This window comes from Ornithorhynchus anatinus, chromosome 3 (assembly GCF_004115215.2).
Source record: "Ornithorhynchus anatinus isolate Pmale09 chromosome 3, mOrnAna1.pri.v4, whole genome shotgun sequence".
Classification (NCBI taxonomy): Eukaryota; Metazoa; Chordata; class Mammalia; order Monotremata; family Ornithorhynchidae; genus Ornithorhynchus; species Ornithorhynchus anatinus.
This window is the reverse complement of record NC_041730.1, coordinates 126,452,190-126,472,116: the sequence shown is the minus strand read 5'-3', so window position 1 is coordinate 126,472,116 and position 19,927 is coordinate 126,452,190. Positions and strand designations below refer to the sequence as shown.

At 45.2% G+C, this 19,927-nt stretch overlaps 1 protein-coding gene and 1 non-coding gene across 5 annotated transcripts in view; both read left to right on the top strand.

Moving 5' to 3' along the window:
- ZFAND4 (zinc finger AN1-type containing 4) overlaps positions 1-11,015 on the top strand; it is a 60,468-nt gene extending 49,453 nt beyond the window's left edge. For 3 of the 4 annotated variants that reach the window (XM_029061005.2, XM_029061003.2, XM_029061004.2), the window contains exons 9-10: positions 5,391-5,508; positions 10,095-11,015. In XM_029061005.2, the coding sequence (XP_028916838.1) occupies positions 5,391-5,508; positions 10,095-10,230 (254 nt within the window). In that variant the 3' untranslated portion in view covers positions 10,231-11,015. The remainder of the gene's footprint in view (positions 1-5,390; positions 5,509-10,094) is intronic. The other variant, XM_039911611.1, reaches the window with a different exon arrangement.
- LOC114810453 lies at positions 3,627-3,764 on the top strand. Its single transcript, XR_003758152.1, has one exon. It is a non-coding gene; the product is annotated as a small nucleolar RNA SNORA7 (small nucleolar RNA).
- Positions 11,016-19,927: the final 8,912 nt, after the last annotated feature.

Here is a 19,927-nt window from a genome sequence, read left to right as displayed (position 1 = left end):
GAAGCAGCGTAGCCTCGTGGATACAGTATCGGCCTGGGAGTCAGAAGTACCTGTGTTCTAATCCTGGCTGATCTGCAGCGCGACCTTGGGCAAGTCACTTCACTTTTCTGTACCTCAGTTACCTCATCTGTAAAATGGGGATTAAAACTGTGAGCCTATGTCCAACCTGATGACCCTGTATCTACCCCAGTGCTTAGTACAGTGCCCGACACAAAGCCGACACAAAGCATAAAAAACTAAAAAGCTGTAATGGAGCTTAATTATTTAAAATGTAGTCTGTTTAAATTTCTCGAGGGAAAGCTTGATTGTGTGTGAAAGAAAACGTTTTCACAAAGAACTCTTCTGGGAGATATTGGACCCGCTTAGTTCTCTTTTCACCAGTGGCCCAGTTTCTAGCAAGGGTGGGAAAATGACTGCCATACTGGAGTTTCGTGTCACCTATTAGATTATAAAAGCTCCACAAGGACAAGAATCATGTCTTCTATCCCTAACTGAGCTTTCTCAAGCACTTAGTGTGGTGCTCTGCACCAAGTATGCACTTTATTATTATTACTATTATGACATTTGTAAAGCGCTTACTATGTGCCAGGCACTGCACTAAGCACTGGGGTAGATACAAGTTAATCAGGTCAGACCTGTCCCCCATGGGGCTCACATTCTAAGGAGGAAGGAGAACAAGTCTTGAATCCCCCTTTTACAGTTGAGGAAATGTAGGCCCAAAGAAATTAAGTGACTTGCCCCAGATCACCAAGTAAGCAGTTACAGGGTTGGGATTAGAACCCAGGTCTCCTGACTCCCAGGCCTGCAGTCTTTCCAGTTGGCCATGCTGCTTCTCAATAAATTCCATCTGTTGATCGATCAATCGCTTGAATTCCCTTGTCTCCGTCGTCTTTTCTTTCCTCCTCCCTCTTCTCTTTGTTTTCTAATAATAATAATGATGAAAACACTAATAATAGTAATAGTGTTCATAGCCTTGATGTTATGCTCGACTCCTCTCTCTCATTCTTCCCACATATTCAATGTCACCCAAATTGGTTCAACCTTTGTAACATTACTAACATCTGCCCTTTCCTCTCTTCCCAACTACTGCCACATTGATCCAAGCACTTATCCTAGCACCCCTTGATTACTGTAGGACCATGGAGTAGTGGATAGGTCACGGGCCTGGAAGTCAGAGGACCTGGGTTCCAATGCCGGCTCCACCACTGACGTACAGTAATTGACGTAGGAGCCCTTTAATCTAGAATGCAATGTCTTCTGAAATGTTGGATCTCTCATCAGTCTCCGTTTCCTCCTGCAATTTAACACTTCACACTTAAAATGCCTCATCGGGCAGTAGGTAACAGTTTGACTGCTTACAATTTTCCTTTCAAAAAACGGCACCCAAAATGTTTTTTAAGTTTGAAGGCAAACCTTTCGCAATGTCATTTTCAGAAATATCCTGTGGCTTGTTTATTATATAAACCGGCTGCTTCCTTGAATTTCATTTTTTATGGTATTCATTAAGCGCTTTCTCTCTGTCAAACGCTGTTGTGAGCGCTGGGATAGATACAACTTATCAGTCCATATACAGTCCCTGTCCCCCATGGGGCTCCCAGTCAAGTAGGAGACAGAACTTGTATTGAATCTCCATTTTGCAGCTGAGGAAACTGAGACACAGCGAAGCTAAAGTGACTTGCCCAAGGTCACACAGCAGGCTATTGGAGGAGCTGGGATTATAACCCAGGTCCTTTGACTCCCAGGCTTATGCTCTGTCGGGTAGGCCATGCTGCTTACCAAGCTTCTAAGCATGAATCGCTATCTGTCCAAGGGAATGAAGACCTCCTATTGGAAAGGTGTATGGCCTAGTGGATAGAGCAGGAGCCTGGGAGTCCCGGGACCTGGGTTTTAATCCTGACTCTGCCACTTATCTGCTGTGTTTTCTTGGGCAAATCACTTAACTTTTCTGTGCCTCACTTACCTCATCTGCAAAATGAGGATTAGTACTGTGAGCCCCATGTAGGACATGGACTGTGTCCAAGTAGATGATCTCGTATCTACCCCAGTACTTAATACAATGCCTGTCATGTTAAGTGCTTAACAAATACCATAAAATACTCTGTTTCCTGCTTCTCATAGCTTCTTAGCAGTTACTACTAGAGGCTTATGTATTTTGACACCAATATTTTTAGTGCGTAGTGATTCATTCAATTCATTCAGTCTTGAGTGTTTACCGTGTGCAAAGCACTGTACTGAGTGCTTGGCAGAAGACAATAGAACAGTAAATAAACACATTCCCTGTATAGTTTTTTCATTAAGCCATTTTACGAGCATCTTCCTGTGTCCCTTGGATACCACTGGGAGAAGTAGTGCGGCCTAATGGATAGAGCACTGGCCTGGGAGTCAGAGAACCTGAGTTTTTTATCCCAGCTCCACCCACTTGTCTGTTGTGTGACCTTGGGTAAATCACTTCACTTCTCTGTGCCTCAGTGACTTTACTTCTCTGTGCCTCAGTTACCTCATCTGTAAAATGGGGATTAAGACTATGAGCCCCTTATGGGACAGGGACTGTGTCCAATTCGATCTGTTGGTATCTGCCCCAGGGCTTAGTACAGTGCCTATTGCTTTGTAAGTGCTTTACAAATACCATTTAAAAAAATAAAAGATAGATGCCCAAATTAAATGGAAATTCCATTATCCAGACATCCTGATCATTAGCCTGGTTAGTTTTGCTGCAGTGATGAACGAATGGACGATTAAGGGAGCAACTCTGGACAGGTCACATCATCTCCCTGTCTGATCATCGAGAGCATCATGGCTTAGGTCAGGGACTGACCAGCGGAGCAGTTTCAGCTGGGACAGGCCTCAATCCCCCTGAGCTTCAGTCAAAAAGAATTATGAGCCGATGTTGAGTGGGAAAGGTCATATTCTCACCCCTTAGCCCACCCCGGCATTTTCAACCCTAACCCTAATAACAAACTTGGCATTTGTTAGGGAAGCACTGTGGCTTAGCGAATAAAGCCTAGGCCTGGGAGTCAGAGGGTCTGGGTTCTAATCCCGGCTCCACCACATGTCTGCTGTGTGTGACCATGGGTAAGTCACTTCACTTCTCTGGGCCTCAGTTACCTCATCCGTAAAATGAGGATTAAGACTGTGAGGCCCAGTGTGCGACAGGGACTGTGTCCAACCCAATTAATTTGAATTTACCCCAGCACTTAAAACAGTGCTTGGCATATAGTAAGCGACTAATAAGTGCCGTAATTATCAAGTGTCTTCTATATGCCACAAACTGTTCTAAGCACAGGAATAAGTAGAAGATTATGAGATCTAACAGTACCTTTCCTGCACGAGGCTCACAGTCCATAGGGGAGGGAAGACTGGTGTTTAATCCTCATTTTACAGATGAGGAAACTGAGGTATAGAGAAGTGAAGAGACTTGTCCAAGGTGGCACAGCAGGCAAGTGTCAGAGCCGGGATTAGAATCCAGGTCTCCTGACAACCAGTCCTGTGCTCAAACCACTAGACCACAGAGCCTTAGTGTGAATCTTTGGAAATGAGTATTTTTGAGTGATATGTCTCTAATGACTATAAGGATGTTCATCGTCATCAATCATTAGTGGTATTTATTGAGCTCCTACTGTGTGTAGCACCTCTCAGGGTTGCACCTGGAGAGTTCCCAGTCCTCTACCAGTCTCTACTACGGGAGGGAGAGTCAAGCAGAGACCTGTCCATTCCTTTCCTAGTTTGGGCAGTGGCTACGGAGGGGAAGGCAATCTGCTACAAGTCAAAACTCACCCGTGCTGGGCAGCAGCGGCAGGGGAGAGAGTCGAGGGCAGAGACTCAGGTTTACTGTGCGGAAGGAGGGCAGTGGTAAACTACTTCCAGATTTTTACCAAGAAAACTCTCTGGATCCACTACCAGAACGATTGCAGGTGGAGGTAGGGAGCTCTGGGAGAGATGTGTCCATGGCATCGCTGTGGGTTGGACATGACTGGACAGCACGACAACAATTGTGGGTAGAGTTCTATTCTAAACGCTTGGGAGAGTACAGTACAACACAGTTGGTAGACACATTCCCTGGCCATAACAATCGTACAGTCTAGAGGGGAAAGAGTCACTAACATAAATAATTTATGATATACAGTGTACATAAGTTGCTTTGGGGCTGAGGGTGGGGCGAATATCAGGTGCCTAAAAGTCACAGATCCAAATGCATAGATGAAGCAGAAAGGAGTGGGGGCCAGGGAAAAGAGCGATTAATTGGGGCAGGCCTCTTGGAGGAGATTCATTCATTCATTCAGTTGTATTTATTGAGTGCTTACTGTATGCAGAGCACTGTACTAAGCACTTGGAAAGTACAATTCGGCAGCAGAGAGAGACAATCCCTACCCAACCACGGGCTCACAGTCTAGAAGGGGGAGACAGACAGCAAAACAAAACAAGTAGACAGGCATCACTACCATCAAAATAGATAAATAGAATTATAGCTATATACACATCATTAAAATAAATAGAATAATAAATATGTACATATATACACGAGTCCTGGGGGGCGGGGAGGGGGATAGAGCAGAGGGAGGGAGACGGGGCAGTGGAGAGGGGAGGAGTAAAGGAAAAGCGGGGCTCAGTCTGGAGGAGGTGAACTCTTAGTAGGGCTTTGAAGGGGAGAAATGTGCTAGTTTGGCGGATGTGAGGAGGGAGGGCATTTGAGGCCAAAGGTAGGATGTGGGCCAGGGGTTGACGGCAGGACAGGCAAGAACGAGGCCCAGTGGGGAGGTGAGCGGCGGCAGAGGAACGGAGTGTGCGGACTGGGCTGTATAAGGAGAGAAGGGAAGTGAGGTAGGAGGGGGCAAGGGGATGGACAGCTTTGAAGCCAATACTAAGGAATTTTTGTTTCATGTGAAGGTTGATAGGCAACTACTGGAGATTTTTGAGGAGGCGAGTGACATGCCGGTTTGAAGGTGGGGAGAATGGTGGTCTGGTGTATATGGAGGGAGAGGGAGTTCCAGACCAGAGAGAGGATGTGGAAAAGGGGTCAGCCATGAGATAGTCGAGTTCAGGGCACAGTGAGAAAACCAGGGCTAGCGGAGAAGAGGAGGAGATCAGTAGGGCAACATAGGATGGGACAGGATGGGTTTTGTTTTTGCTTTTTTAGAATAGGGGACGTGTAAGGATGTTTGAAAGTGGTAGGGTAGAAGCCTTTGGAAAGTGAATGGTTGAAGATGGTGGTCGAGGAGGGAAGAATGGAGGGGCAAGTGTTTTGATAAAATATGAAGGGATGGGGTCAGAAGTACAGACGGAGACGAGAGCTCTCTTCTTGAGATATTGTGAGGAATACTGGGAGAGTTGAAGAGGGAAGTTATAAAAATAAGCTTCAGTGTCATCCACCATCTGTCTCCTCTCCCAAACAGGTGAAGCTACCCATCATCTCCCACCTGTGAAAGCCCCAGTTCAGACGAAAAAGAAAACCGCAAAGCACTGCTTTCTGTGTGGCAAGAAAACCGGGCTGGCGACCAGCTACGAATGCAGGCAGGTTGGCTAGCTGACGTAGTTTGTGGCACATACAGTTTGGGGCTTGAGGGTTTGGGGGATGTGAAGCGTTTCTGTAGCAGGAACTAATCATGGAATTTAGAGAAGCAGCGTGGCTTAGTGCGAAGAGCACGAGCTTGGGAGTCAGAGGTCGTGGGTTCTAATCACGGCTCCGCCACTTGTCAGCTGTGTGACTGGGCAAGCCACTTCACTTCTCTGTGCCTCCGTTACCTCATCTGTAAAATGGAGATTAAAACTGTGAGCTCCACGTGGGACAACCTGATTACCTTATATCTACCCCAGCGCTTAGAACAGTGCTTGGTTCATAGTAAGTGCTTATCAGATACCATCAACATCATCATCATTAAGATCATCATCATCAGTAAGAAGTTAAATGGATCCTTTCCTCGTTGACTTCTGTTGTGCTCATAGGGTTAACTGGGGAAATTGAGTCAAACAGGCAATTCAGGAACCCCAGGAGAAGAAGCATTGGAAAGCAGCCTGGGAAGGCCCAAAAAGCAGTGTAACTTAGTGGAAAGAGCACAGGCCTGGGAGTCCGAGGACCTGGGTTCTAATTCCGCCTCTGCCACTTGTGTGCTGTTTGATCTGGTGCATGGTCCTTATCTTTTCAATTTCTATTTCATCTTTCCTCATGTATCACCCTCCTCCTTCCCTCTATATTCCTGCTGTATTTATTTTCTTCCAGGGTTAGTGCTCACTATGTGTCGGGCACTGTTCTGAGCACTGAGGTAGATACAGCTTAATCAGATCGGACACTTCTTTTTACCTCAGTTTCCTCATCGGTAGAATGGGATTAATTACCTGTTCTCCCTCCTACTATGGCTGTGAAACCCCTTGAGAGACAGAGACTTAAGCTTATTGTGGGTAGGGAATGTGTCTGTTTATTGTTCTATTGTACGCTCCCAAGCACTTAGTATAGTGTTCTGCACAATGTAAGCTCTCAATAAATGCAATTGAGTAAATGAACTTGATTTACCCTTTATCTACCCCAGGATTTAGTTCAGTGTTTGGCACAGAGTGAGAACTTAACAAATGCCATAATAATAATAGCAAATAATAGTTAACAAATCCCACAATTATTAGGCCAAATTGTACATTCCAAGTGCTTAGTACAGTGCTCTGCACATAGTAAGTGCTCAATAAGTACTATTGAATGAATGAATTAGGATGCTACCCATTTTGAATCCAGAAATCAGGAGACTTAGATAGGAGGATGGCTTTTTCTTGGGGCAGAACTTAAGACAATAATGCCTCATATTTTGAGGGGGAACAAGACTTGGGAAGTACAGTTTTCAGATAAGGATACAATTTTTAGAAAGTCTCCACATGACAAGTAAGTGTCCTTTCAGCTACGAAAAGAATATTCTGAACACTTTTATAAAAATTTTGCACACAAGCTTTTTTGCAGTGTGTTTTCCTTCCAGAACTTAAAGGGAACAAGATTTCCTCTTGTAAAACTGAAACAGCTTTCGTATGGAAGAACAGAATTATAGGGGAAATATCTGTTTCCTTTCTTTCAGTTTTTTTCTGAAATGTTGCATTTTCCTCTAGCAGCATGGCATGAATAGCAGCACAGTCTAGTGGTTTAAGTACGGGCCTTGGAATCAAGAGGACTTGGGTTCTATTCCTGGCTCCACCACTGTCTCATGTGTGGCCGTGGGCAAGTCACCTAACTTCTCTGTGCCTCAGTTACCTCATCTACAAAATGGAGATTAAGACTGTGAGCCCCACGTGGGACAACCTGATTAGCTTGTATCTATCCTGAGGCTTAGTGTGGTGCCTGGCACATAGTTCGCGTTAACACTTTCTCTTTTGAACTGAGCCAAATTTTTTTTGAATAGTAACAGGAGTGGCAGACTTTTTCCTGACTCCTATCCAAACCAGCACGATGTTTTTCGCTGTGAGTTTTTTAATTCAAATGGAAACAGTATTTTATGTTTACCTCAACACCTGGATTCTTTTTTAGTGGGGTCTGTTAGGAGGGGTCTGAGAAACAGCGTGGCTCAGTGGAAAGAGCTCGGGCTTGGGATTCAGAGGTCATGGGTTCAAATCCAGATCTGCCGCTTGCCAGCTGTGTGACTTAGGGCAAGTCATTTCACTTCTCTGTGCTTCAGTTACCTCATCTGTAAAATGGGGATTAAAACTGTGAGCCCCACATGGGACAACCTGATCACCTTGTATCCCCCAGCACATAGAACAGTGCTTTGCACATAGTAAGCACTTAACAAATACCACCATTATTAATAGAAGCATGTAGTCATTTCATTGCCTCCTGGCGTCAATCCCCATTTATAAAATGCCACAAGCATGAGCTCCTTTTACTGTGCCGGGCTGGTTGGGGCAGACGTTTCCTGCGTGGCAAGGGAAATCGTGAGTCAGAAGACTGGTAGAGTCGTGAGGCGTCTACCGCTGCCCCACCTCCTCACCTCCGGGATGCCCATCTGCCCTCGCTCCCACGCAGGCAGGACTCCCAGCCGCAGCTGGGGGGACCTCCTCAACTCCCAAAAAGTTGGGTTGGCCACCGTCGTGGCTACCGCCCCGACCTGTGGGATTATCGGTCTCAGCCGTGAGGAGCCCGGAACTCATATTTAGCATCGTTCTTGTCTTTTAGATTTCTGTTTCATCTTTCATCATGGGTCCCCGCCCCCACCAACCTCCTTGCCTCTACCACCCCAGCCTTTTTTTTAAAAAAAATTATTCATTGAGGGCTCGCTGTGTGTCAAGCACCATTCTAAACGCTGAGGTAGATACAACTTAATCGGATCGGACACGGCCCCTTTCCCCATGGGTCTCACAGTCTAACAGTGAGTCCCTTGGTGTCCAGGGACCATGTATATATGTCTCATCCGTGGACTTCATTCCCAGCATTTACTGCAGTGCTTTGCACACAATAGGCGTGTAGTAAAGACACTCTCCAGTACTGCCACTTGTAAGGGATGTTTTTTGCTTTTTTTCTATAACACTTGTATTCCTAACACACTCCAAGCTCTTCTCAGCCCTCATGAACACCCTGAGCGTTATGTAGAGAAGCAGCGTGGCCCAGTGACAAGAGCACGGCCTTGGGAATCAGAGGATGTGGGTTCTAATCCTGGCTCTGCCACTTGTCTGCTGTGTGACCTTGGACAAGTCACTTAACTTCTCTGTGTCTTGCTGTGTGACTGTGGGCAAGACACTTAACGTCTTTGTGCCTCAGTGACCTCATCTGCAAAATGGGGATTAAGACTGTGAGCCCCACGTTGGACCACCTGATTACCTTGTATCTACCCCAGGGCTTAGAACAGTGCTTTGCACTTACTTTTATCAAGCAAAAAGTGTTTAACAAATACCATCATTATTATTATTATATCATCTGTAAAATGGGGATTTAGACTGTGAGCCACATGATTACCTGGTATCTACCCCAACCCTTAGATCAGTGCTTGGTACTTACTTTTATCAAGCAAAAACTCCTCACTCATGGCTTCAAAGCTGTCCATCCCCTTACCCCCTCCTACCTCACCTCCCTTCTCTCCTTCTCCAGCTCGACCCACACACTCTCTGCTCCTCTGCCACTCACCTCCTCACCGTCCCCCATTCTCGCCTATCCCGCCGTTGACCTCTGGCCCACGTCCTCCCGCTGTCTTGGAATGCCCTCCCTCCTCACCTCCGCCAAACTAACTCTCTTCCCCTCTTCAAAGCCCTGATGAGAGCTCACCTCCTCCAGGCCTTCCCAGACTGAGCACCCCTTTTCCTCTGCTCCTCCCCATCGTCTTTACTCCCTACCTCTGCACCACCCCTCTCCCTGGCCTACAGCACTTGTATCCCAGCTCTGCCACTTGTCAGCTGTGTGACCATGGGCCAGTCACTTAACTTCTCTGTGCCTCAGTTACCTCATCTGTAAAATGGGGATGAAGACTGTGAGCCTCACGTGGGACAACCTGATTACCCTGTGTCTACCCCAGTGCTTAGAACAGTGCTCTGCACATAGTAAGCACTTAACAAATACAAATACAATATTCATTATTTTATTAAAGTTGTGTATATGTCTATAATTCTATTTATCTATTTTCATGGTAGTGATGCCTGTCTACTTGTTTTGTTTTCCTGTCTGTCTCCCCCTTCTAGACTGTGAGCCCATTGTTGGGTAGGGATGGTCTCTATCTGTTGCCGTATTGTTCTTTCCAAGCTCTTTTTCCAGTGCTGTGCACACAGTAAGCGCTCAATATATGCAGTTGAATGAATGAATGAATGAATGTAGTAAAGACTTAACAAATACCATCCTTATCATTATTATTATTATTATGGAGAGTGTTAAGTTGGGTAGCCCTCATCAAGGTTCTACTAGATGAGTTTTCACACCAGCCAGGGCCAAAATGAGAGAAATCTGCGCTCTCCCTGCTTTCCTCTTGGTGGTAGACCGTCAGCTCATCGTGGGCATGGCATGGGCTGACCGACACCTGTGGTAGTGTACTCTCCTAAGCGCTTAGCACCGTGCTCCGCACATGGCATGTCCCCCCTCCCCCCCGGTAAAGATTGATGGATTGGAAACCTTCCCGTTCACTTAGATGACTGACTTTGTGTCGTAGGTGTGGGAACAATTTCTGCGCATCTCATCGCTACGCGGAAGCTCACGGCTGCACGTTCGACTACAAGGGCACAGGAAGGAGGTACCTGCAGGAAGCCAACCCTGTGGTCAGCGCCCCGAAGCTCCCCAAAATCTAGCCGTTGGGTCGCGTGGGTCCCCTCTGCCGGAGGCATCGAATTACAGTGAGAGAAGAAGTAACTGCTTCTAAGCTGCGTTCATTTTTCTGACTTCCAAAAGAAAAAGGCCAAGTCCCAAAAGCACACCACACACCTAGGCTTGGAGAGTGGCGTGGACACCACCGTAGCTGACGACTTTACTCTCCGATGAATCGAACGGTTTTCCAAGTAGTTTTTAAAAAATTTCCACTCTGACGACTTAACTTCGTTGCTGCACGTCTCGAGTGAACTGTTTTATATCCGAAAATGCTGTTTCACTAGACGAGTCTGTAAAAGATGCACTTTACCACGTTTGATATTTACTGTGTGACCAAACTCGGAAGTGGGGAGGGGCCTTTCTGGGGTTGACATGTAGTGTCTTCTGTGCTCAGACTTGTTTGTTGTTTTCTGTCCCATGCGTGATACCTTAAATTATTTCATGAAAGAGTTTCCTTTCTACTGAACGACGCGGCCAGCATAAAGAGTGTGGTAATTGTCCCACATCTAGCTCTTCCATTCATATGTTTTGTGTCCATTCTACCAGCGTACCATGTAAATCACATGTATTTCTAAAAAATATTCCTCTTTGTAAGGTGGTTTTTAAACTAGAAGATGTCCCACTAGTTGCCATTAATGCAGAAGCAACTTATTTTCATTTCTTTTGTAATGGCTGGATTTTTTTTAAGACCACAACTTAGTTTGATCTGCTGTGATGTCAAGCGCTGTTACAAGATGAAATTCTAATAAATACTCAGTTTTATTCCGGATCAGATGCTTTGAATGCAGATAGTCGTTATGGTCTTGGTTAGAAGGCAGTGATTTCTCTGGGCCTCAGTTTGCTCATCAGGAAAATGGGGGTTCAGTACCCATTCTCCCTCCCCCTTAGAATGCAAACCCCGTATGTCTGCATCTGATCTGGTCATCTTGTGTCTACCCCGCAGTGTTGAGTAGCTTGATAGACTTGAAAAACCATCGATCGTGGGAATCTGGAGGTTATTTTGACTACCAGACGCGCTGTGGTCTGGGTCTGTGTTTGCCCACTCTGCTGTACTCTCCCAAGCGTTAAATTCAGTTCGTTGCACGTTGTTAGTACTCGATAAAAACTACTGTTTGAGGTGGCTACAGGGAAAGACCGATGTCTCTCTGTAGCTCCGGAAGCTCTATTTGCATCTCTTGCTGATGAATTTTGAGAGCTGTGTGCGGGTGGAACCAACTGCCTTTTGGTGTGGGATTGTCACTGGAACTTCTGAACTGCAAGCTTCTTCTGGGCAGAGATCATGTCTACCAACTCTGTTGGCCGTACTCTCCCAAGCACTTAGTACAGTGCTCTGCACCCAGCACTGATCTGCATGGGGCAGGGAAACCTCCAGCCAGGTGGGATTTAATGACTTTTGGATAAGGCTCTGGAAAACAGCAGCGCCATTTGTAGGATCAGCCTGGCCTAGTGATGGTATTTAGTATTTGTTAAGCATTCACTCTGTGCCAAGCACTGTTCTAAGCACTGAGGGCCGGGTTGGGGAGGGGGGAAGCCAGGAATCCAAGGTAATCAGGTTGTCCCATGTGGGGCTCATAGTCTTCATCCCCATTTTGCAGATGAGGCAACTGAGGCAAAGAGAAGTTAAATGACTTAATAATGTTGGTATTTATTAAGCACTTCCTATGTGCAGAGCACTGTTCTAAGCACTGGGGTATTCAGGGTAATTAGGTTGTCCCACATGAGGCTCACAGTCTTCATCCCCATTTTACAGATGAGGGAACTGAGGCAGAGAGAAGTTAAGTGACTTGCCCACAGTCACACAGCTGACAAGTGCAGAGCTGGGATTAGAACCCATGACCTCTGACTCCCAAGCCCGGGCTCTTTCCACTGAGCCACACTGCTTCTCGTCTTGCCCGAAGTCACACAGCTAGTGGATAGAGCCTGGGCCTGGGAGTCAGAAGGACCTGGGTTCTAATTCCAGCTCTGCCGTTTGTCTGCTGAGTAACATTAGACAAGGCACTTGAGTTCTCTGAGCCTCGGTTTCCTCACCTGTAAATTGGGGATTTGATCCCTGCTCACCCTCCTCCTTAGACTGTGCATCAGGGACTGCATCCAGCCTGATTAAATTGTATTTAATCCACTGCTTAGAGCAGAGCTTGACATGTAGTAAATGCTTAACAAATACCACAATTATTGAAATAATAATCTTAATTCTTCTAGATGGAAGCGCTTACTGGGTGCCAGGCACTGTACTAAGTGCTGGGGTGGGTACAAGCAAATCAGGTTGGATACAGTTCCTGTCCCACGTGGGGCTCACAATCTCATTCCCCATTTTACAGATAAGCTAACTGAGGCACAGAGAAGTGAAGTGACTTAGCTTCCTGCCGAAACTTCTTAGCACTGGGTGGGTAAGGGGGGGGGGAGGTAGGCGAGTCTGACATTCCAGCTCAACTAGAATGAGGGAGAAGACCCAAACGGCTTAACCTTGCGGAAAGAGCCCAGGCCTGAGTGTCAGATTTCTGTTGTAATCCTGGCTCTACTACTTGCCTGCTTTGTGACCTCGGACAAATCACTTAACTTCTCTGGGCCTCAGTTTCCTAATCTGTAAAATAGGGATTCAGTAACTGTTCTCCCTCCCCCTTAGAATGTGGACCCCATAAGTCTGGGTCTAACCTGATTGTCTTATATCTACTTCCCAGTGTTCAGTACAGTGCATGTAGTAGGTATTTAGCAAATCCCACAGTTATTATTATGGGTCACGTAGTTTTGTTTGTTTTCCAGGGGAAGGGGAGGAGATGAGGGAGCGACAGTCCGGGTTAGCAGGGCTGAGGAAGCGACTGGTCAAAGGCCTGAGGGAAATCCAAAAATATGTCCAGCCCTTATTGGTCACGCTTGACCAAATCACAGCTTTAGGATTTGGTGTAAACTGTAACCAAAGAATGAACTGCACAGAAGAAAAGGAAATGTGTCAGAATGAGACTGGTGTTTGTAGGATCTGGTTTCGTCTGCCGGTAATATGACAAATTCTGCGGCCTTAGGGAGTCTCACCAAGAAGTCCATTCCAGGAGGCTAGAGAGGACTCAGTCAGTTTTGATTGAATACTTAGACTTCGCTCATATTTTTTTAATGCATCTATGACCTAGTTTTTAAGGACCGGATGTGGACTTTAGTTATATTTGATCAAAATAATTTAGTAAAAGCTTTTGAGCCAAAACAAAAACCTTGAAATGCAGTAATGCTCCGTAGAAATGGATCGTGAAAAGGGTATATTCAGTTTATCAGATTGAAGTGCTCAGGGTAGCCTTTAAAGAAGGATCGGCTAAGTTACCAAGAATATCAACTTTTCATTATTCAGTGACACACAGACTCGTTATTCAGAGTTGGTGTATTAAATAGGCCTCTTGCTGCTCCTCTTCTTTCCTACTGCATTGGTTTGATTCTTGAAATTCACCAAAGCTTTTCAATCAATCAGTGGTATTTATTAAGCACTGTATGCAGAGCACTATACTAAGTGCTTGGGAGAGGACAATGCAACTGTAGGAGGGAGAACAACTGAATTAGCAGGTACGTTCCCTGCCATAAAGAGCTTTCCCATCAGACTATGAGCTCATTATGGGCAGGGAATTTGTCTGATGTTCTATTGTACTCTCCCAAGCGCTCCATACAGTGCTTTGTACACAGTAATAGCTCTGTAAATACAATTGAATGAATCGAGCCTAATTCAAGAAAAGGGAAAAACCTCACTTGCCAGTTTTGTTCCTTGATAATAATTCCATTAAATTGGAATTGGAAAAGAAGGCCAAAACTATCAGCCACAGTGAGAAGGATCTCAATTATCTCTGCCCTCTTTAACTTCTCTCATATAAATGATCTGTGCTTAAATTTGGGCAGCTGAGAAGTTTATAATATAGCGAAGGGAGAGTTGAGACTTCTGTTCAAAACCCGAAAGAGAACTCACCATTTAGTAGGATCTATGTCTGATAATATTTGACTGATTAAAACTTTCATTCAGATAAGCTCTGGTTAAAACTGATCTTCAGAGTTTAGCTGCCTTTCAGAGTTGTCAATCACCTGCCTGGGAAGGTAAGTTGCTTATTAAAATAAATGCCTGTTTAGTGTCCTCATTTTTTGAGTGGTCTTATATCAGCAACATCAGGGAGACAGCTTTCAAAACTTCGCCAACTTGGGTCTTGGTATTTGAACAAACGTTGTGAGGTGCCATCTTGGACACAAAAGGCATTTTGTCTGTTTTGGACTGTTCCTTCCAGAAGGACCTCATAATATCTTCTATTTCAGAACTGCGGGGAGCAGTGCAAAGTAATTAGATCACATTTATCGGGTGCTCATTGTGTGCATTCATTCATTAAATCGTATTTACTGAGCACTTACTGTGTGCAGAGCACTGTACTAAGGGCTTGGGAAAAATACAATACCACAATAAACAGTGACATTCCCAGCCCACAACGAGCTCACAGTCTAGAGGGGGGAAGACAGACATCAATACAAATCAATACAAATAAATAAAATTATAATTATATACATAAGTGCTGTGGGGTTGGGTCAGGGGGAGAACAAAGGGAGTGGGATGAGGAAAAGTGGGGCTTAGTCTGGGAAGGCCTCTTGGAGGAGATGTGCCTTCAGTAAGGATTTTGAAGATGGGGAGCGTAACCATCTGGAGGATTTGAAGAGGGAGGGTGTTCCAGGCCAGAGGCAGGATGTGGGCTAGGGGTTGGCGGCAAGAAAGGAGAGATGGAGGCACAGTGAGAAGGTTAGCACTAGAGGAGCGAAATGTGTGGGCTGGGTTGTATTAGGAGAGAAGCGAGGTGAGGTTAGGAGGGGGCAAGGTGATGGAGAGCTTTAAAGCCATGGTGAGGATTTTTTGTTTGATAAGGATGTGAATAGGCAACCACTGGATTTAGTACTGCACTTAGTACAGTGCAGACCACTGTACTAAGCACTTGGGAGAGTACAGTGCAACCGAGTTGGTAATGCAGACCACTGTACTAAGCACTTGGGAGAGTACAGTGCAACCGAGCTGGTAAACATGCTTCCTGCCCATGACGCGCTTACGTTTTAGAGGGATCCCCCATCTATGTAAAAAGAATCGGCATTTTTTAGGTATTAAAACTTTTCATTTTTTCATGATGATCAAATCTCCTCTAAACCTCCTGAAATAGGGGAGAATATCCATTTTGGGTAGAAAGAAACTTTTTGCCAAAGTGAAATTTCTCAGGGTCTGGTAGCATCCGTGTTTAATCCCAAACAAGGAGTTGTTCTAACCTTTCGGTCTGAGAATCTCAAAGCACTTGAAAAACATCACTTTTTTTTAACTATTGAATGCTCGATGGTGAATGGACAAAGAAGATGAGAAGAGTAGGAGATTGACCAAGGCGAATCAACTGCAGCAGATTCAAGATATCATATGATGACTGGATTTCTTTTTAAACAGTTCATTTCACTTTACTAAAGTTCTGTTCACTTCCCATTTAAACTGTAGCTGTTTTAAATGCAAGGGTTTGCAAATAGGGTTTTTTCCTTTTCTTCCTGCACAGTCTTGTAAATGGATTTTCCAGTTCGAATGACTTTAGCAAGGAAAATTCTGGTATGTTATCCACAAGGAATCTCGGAAGTAGAAGACTTCTTTCGTGTTTTATGAAGATCTCCTCTCACTCTATCCAGACTCTGTCCCATAGGAAATTTAAGTGACTGTACACGACGTAGAAACTACTCAATGGTTTAATTATATGTTTGCCAGGATCCTGTTCCCTGGATCTTCGGGTCATCTGATGTAAGCTTCTGGTGAAGGAAAATCTCGAGCATTTCTTTCGGATGAATGTTGTCTGCCTGTAGCAATGGGGTGTGGCTTGGCCTCTCCTTTGTTGCTCATCCCTAATTATTGTTTTTCTCACTAACTTCCTCCTCAAAAAAAAAAAAAAAGGTTAATGCTAGTCAAATCTATTATTGTTGGCGGAACCATGATGTCGTCAAGCTCAGGGAAACAACAGGTAAGAGAATTTGATTTTACGAATCTACCCCGTAAGCAAGCAGCCCATGTAGCTTTTAAAAAATGAAGCAGCATTTAGGGAAACTTCTTGACGATTGTGTGGCAAAGGATTTCTGTTCCATTCGTGTTGACGTTTGTCCGATAAATTCAACAGGTCGATTTACAGACTGTGAGGCCTTCATGTGTCCTGGGCAGGCAAGAGGAAATGTAGGGGTGATATAGGAAAGGAGAGTTTCCTCTTGACTTTTCCAAAGAATGGTGCTTTATACCTAATAGGTACTTAGTGAATACTCTTTTAACTAATGGTCTCTACTTTGGGTGAGGAAAGATAAAGCCATCACATTTATTCAACACTTACTGTATGCGGACCATCATAGTAAGTGCTGCGGAGAGTACAATACAACAGAGTTGGCAGACGTTCCCAGCCCACAAATATTTTACAATCCAGAGAGGGAGAAAGGCGTTAATGGGAATAAATAAATTACAGATACATCCGGAAGTACTGTGGGGCTAAAGATGAGGTGGAGGGATGAGATGGTTTCAGGCTTAAGCATGAAATGAAACTTGCCTGAGATCAGAAGCTTCCTGTATATCATTGGTTTGGTTATTACTTTCTAACCCATCCTGAAAAATCAAATGCCTAAAATCAATCTCTGATAGGTCAGTGTTCTAATGTCGCTTGTCAACAGTCCTATCACAGGCAGAGCCAATTATTGACTCCTGATTCTAACTCTATAGGGAATATTTGATTGAAGTTTCCAGTGAATTTCAAGTTTTGGAATCATCAGTGACCTCCATTATCTCTACTGCTGAATTAATAATAAATGCCAAAACTTATAATTCCAGCAAACTCACTACTGTACTTTGACTTTGAGTTTCTCTTCCTAATAATATGAGCTAAATAATAATAATTATGGCATTTGTCAGGTGCTTACTATGCCAGGCACTGTACTAAGCGCTAGGGTGGATGAAGCAAATCAGGCTGGACACTGTCCCTGTCCCACGTGGGGCTCAGTCTTAATCCCCATTTTACAGGTGAGGGAACTGAGGCATAGAGATGTGAAGTGACTTGCACAAGGTCACACGGCACATCAATAGCAGAGCTGGGTTTAGAACCTATGACCCTCTGACTCCCAGGCCTGTGCTCTATCCACTCCGCCATGCTGCTTCTCTAAACGCTGCCTAATCCCTTTCAGTATTTGCTTCTCTCTGTGAGGTGAAAATACATGCTAGATATTGGATCTCCAGGATTTGTTACACATCCTCAGTGGTGTAATAATAATAATAATGTTGGTATTTGTTAAGCGCTTACTATGTGCCGAGCACTGTTCTAAGCACTGGGGTAGACACAGGGGAATCAGGTTGTCCCAGGTGGGGCTCACAGTCTTAATCCCGATTTTACAGATGAGGTAAGTGAGGCACCGAGAAGTTGTGACTTGCCCAAAGTCACACAGCTGACAGGTGGCAGAGCCGGGATTCGAACCCATGACCTCTGACTCCTAAACCCGTGCTCTTTCCACTGAGCCACGCTGGTGTACAACTTCATAGAAAAGAAACGTTCTTATATCAATCAGTGGCATTTATTGAGACCTTACTGTATGCAGAGAACTGTGCTAAGTGCTTGGAAGAATACAATACTGTATTGCTGGTAGACACACTCCCTGCCCTCAAGAAGTTTACAAGGAAATGATAGGGTGTGCCAGCATCATTTTATCCTCTTGAATTTTGTTTAAACATTTTGGCATTTTTTGCTCCATTTTGAATCAAATGCAGTAACAACTAATTCCCACTAGCCTTTACCAAAAGAATTCCAAATAATCTACTGTAACAGTTTGACGGACTCACCCTCAGTCGAGTTGAAAGCTAAACATTGTTTCTGGGATGAGGATTAAATGCAGGCCACCCCACCGTACACGTAATCCATCCCTCCTTGCTGACGAATGCCAGCATCCTGAATCCCCTCCCCTGAAATTGTGTCCAATCCCTCCAGGTTAATCCGTTCCCTCCACACCTCCTCCTTCCCCTCCCCATTCTGGTCTTCCTCGTCCTGAGCGGTTTTCCTGCCTCCTCCTGCACCTTGAACTGGGCCCTCCTAACCTGCCTCTTTCCTCTTTCCATGTCTTCCGCCATATTCATTTTTGGAACTTTCCTCTTCTGCTGCTGCTGCCACAAGCCACAATCTCAGGCCCACCCCCCTTTCCGCTTCCAACCCCTCCTCTCTGCCGTGGTGGTAGACACGGGCAGAGCAGGGCAGGATGTGGGCAACAGTTGTTGCTGTGAGGATGGCTGCCAGAACCCCCCTCCCCTTTTCTTTTCCATCCGCTGCCCGTTACTGGTTGGTGGGACTACGAACCAGTAAAGGGAAGGATGATGGGGTGGTGGTAGTTGTGGGAATGACAACCTGGGCCACAATTCAAGTTCTAAAATCAGAAAAGACTGCCACAGAGAGAGCCCCGATAAAAGGGTTTATCGATGAGCATGTGCGTGCCTCTCCTCTAACACCTTAATAATAACCGTTGTATTTTTAAGCGCTTACTGTGTGTCAGGCACCGTAGTAAGCGCTGGGTTGGATACAAGCAAATCGGGTTGGACGTAGTCCCTGTCTCTAATGTGGGGCTCACAATCTTAATCCCCATTTTACAGATATGGTAACTGAGGCCAAGAGAAGTGAAGTGACTTGTCCAAGGCCACACAGCAGACAAATGGTGGAGCCAGGATTAGAACACATAGCCTTCTGGCTCCCAGGCCCATGCTCTTGCCACTAGGCCCCACTGCTTCCCAGGCCAAGCTTTGTTCTCCCTCACTTGACCAATCAGATAGTTCTGGGCCTGGGACTTCTGAGGGGCCGGAGGGGATCCCCCAGGACAGGGTAGCCTTGGCCAATTGTCTCCTTTCCGTAGTATAATGATTATCCCGTTTGCCTGACACACTAAACGTCCCCGCTTCCAAACCAGGCTGGTGCACTAAAACTTCAGTGTGGCTCGGTGGAAAGAACACAGGCTTGGGAGTCAGAGGTTATGGGTTCTAATCCCAGCTCTCTCACTTGTCTGCTCTGTGACTTTGGGCAAGTTGCATAACTTCTCTGCACCTCAGTTACCTCATCTGTAAAATGGGGATTAAGATTGTGAGCCCCACATGGAAAAACCTGATTATCTTGTAATAATTATGCTTAGAACAACGCTCTGCACATAGTAAGCCCTTAACAAATACAATTCTTATTATTGAAAGGGATAAAACACCAGTTCTCCCTACTTCTTAGAGTGTGAGCCCCATGTGGGACAGGGACTGTGTCCAACCTGTGGAACTTGTAACTATCCCAGAGCTTCTTATTGAGACTAATAATAAGGACTAAGTAATAATAATAATGAAGTTAAGTGAGTTACCCAAAGTCACACAGCCAAGTGGTGGCGCAGGATTAGAACCCACGACCTCTGACTCCCAAGCCCACACTCTTTCCACTAAGCCACATTACTTCCCTAAAGTTTCTTTGGCCCCAGTGAGGAGTGGTCCGGTTGGAGCTAGATTGTCAGCTCTTAGAGGGCAGGAATCGCAACTGCTAACTGGTAATTTTACTCTCCCAAATATTAGTACCGGGGTCTGCATTCATTCATATTACTGAGCGCTTACTGGTTGCAAAGTATTGTACTAAGCGCTTGGGAGAGTACAATATAACAACAGACACGTTCCCTGCCCATAAA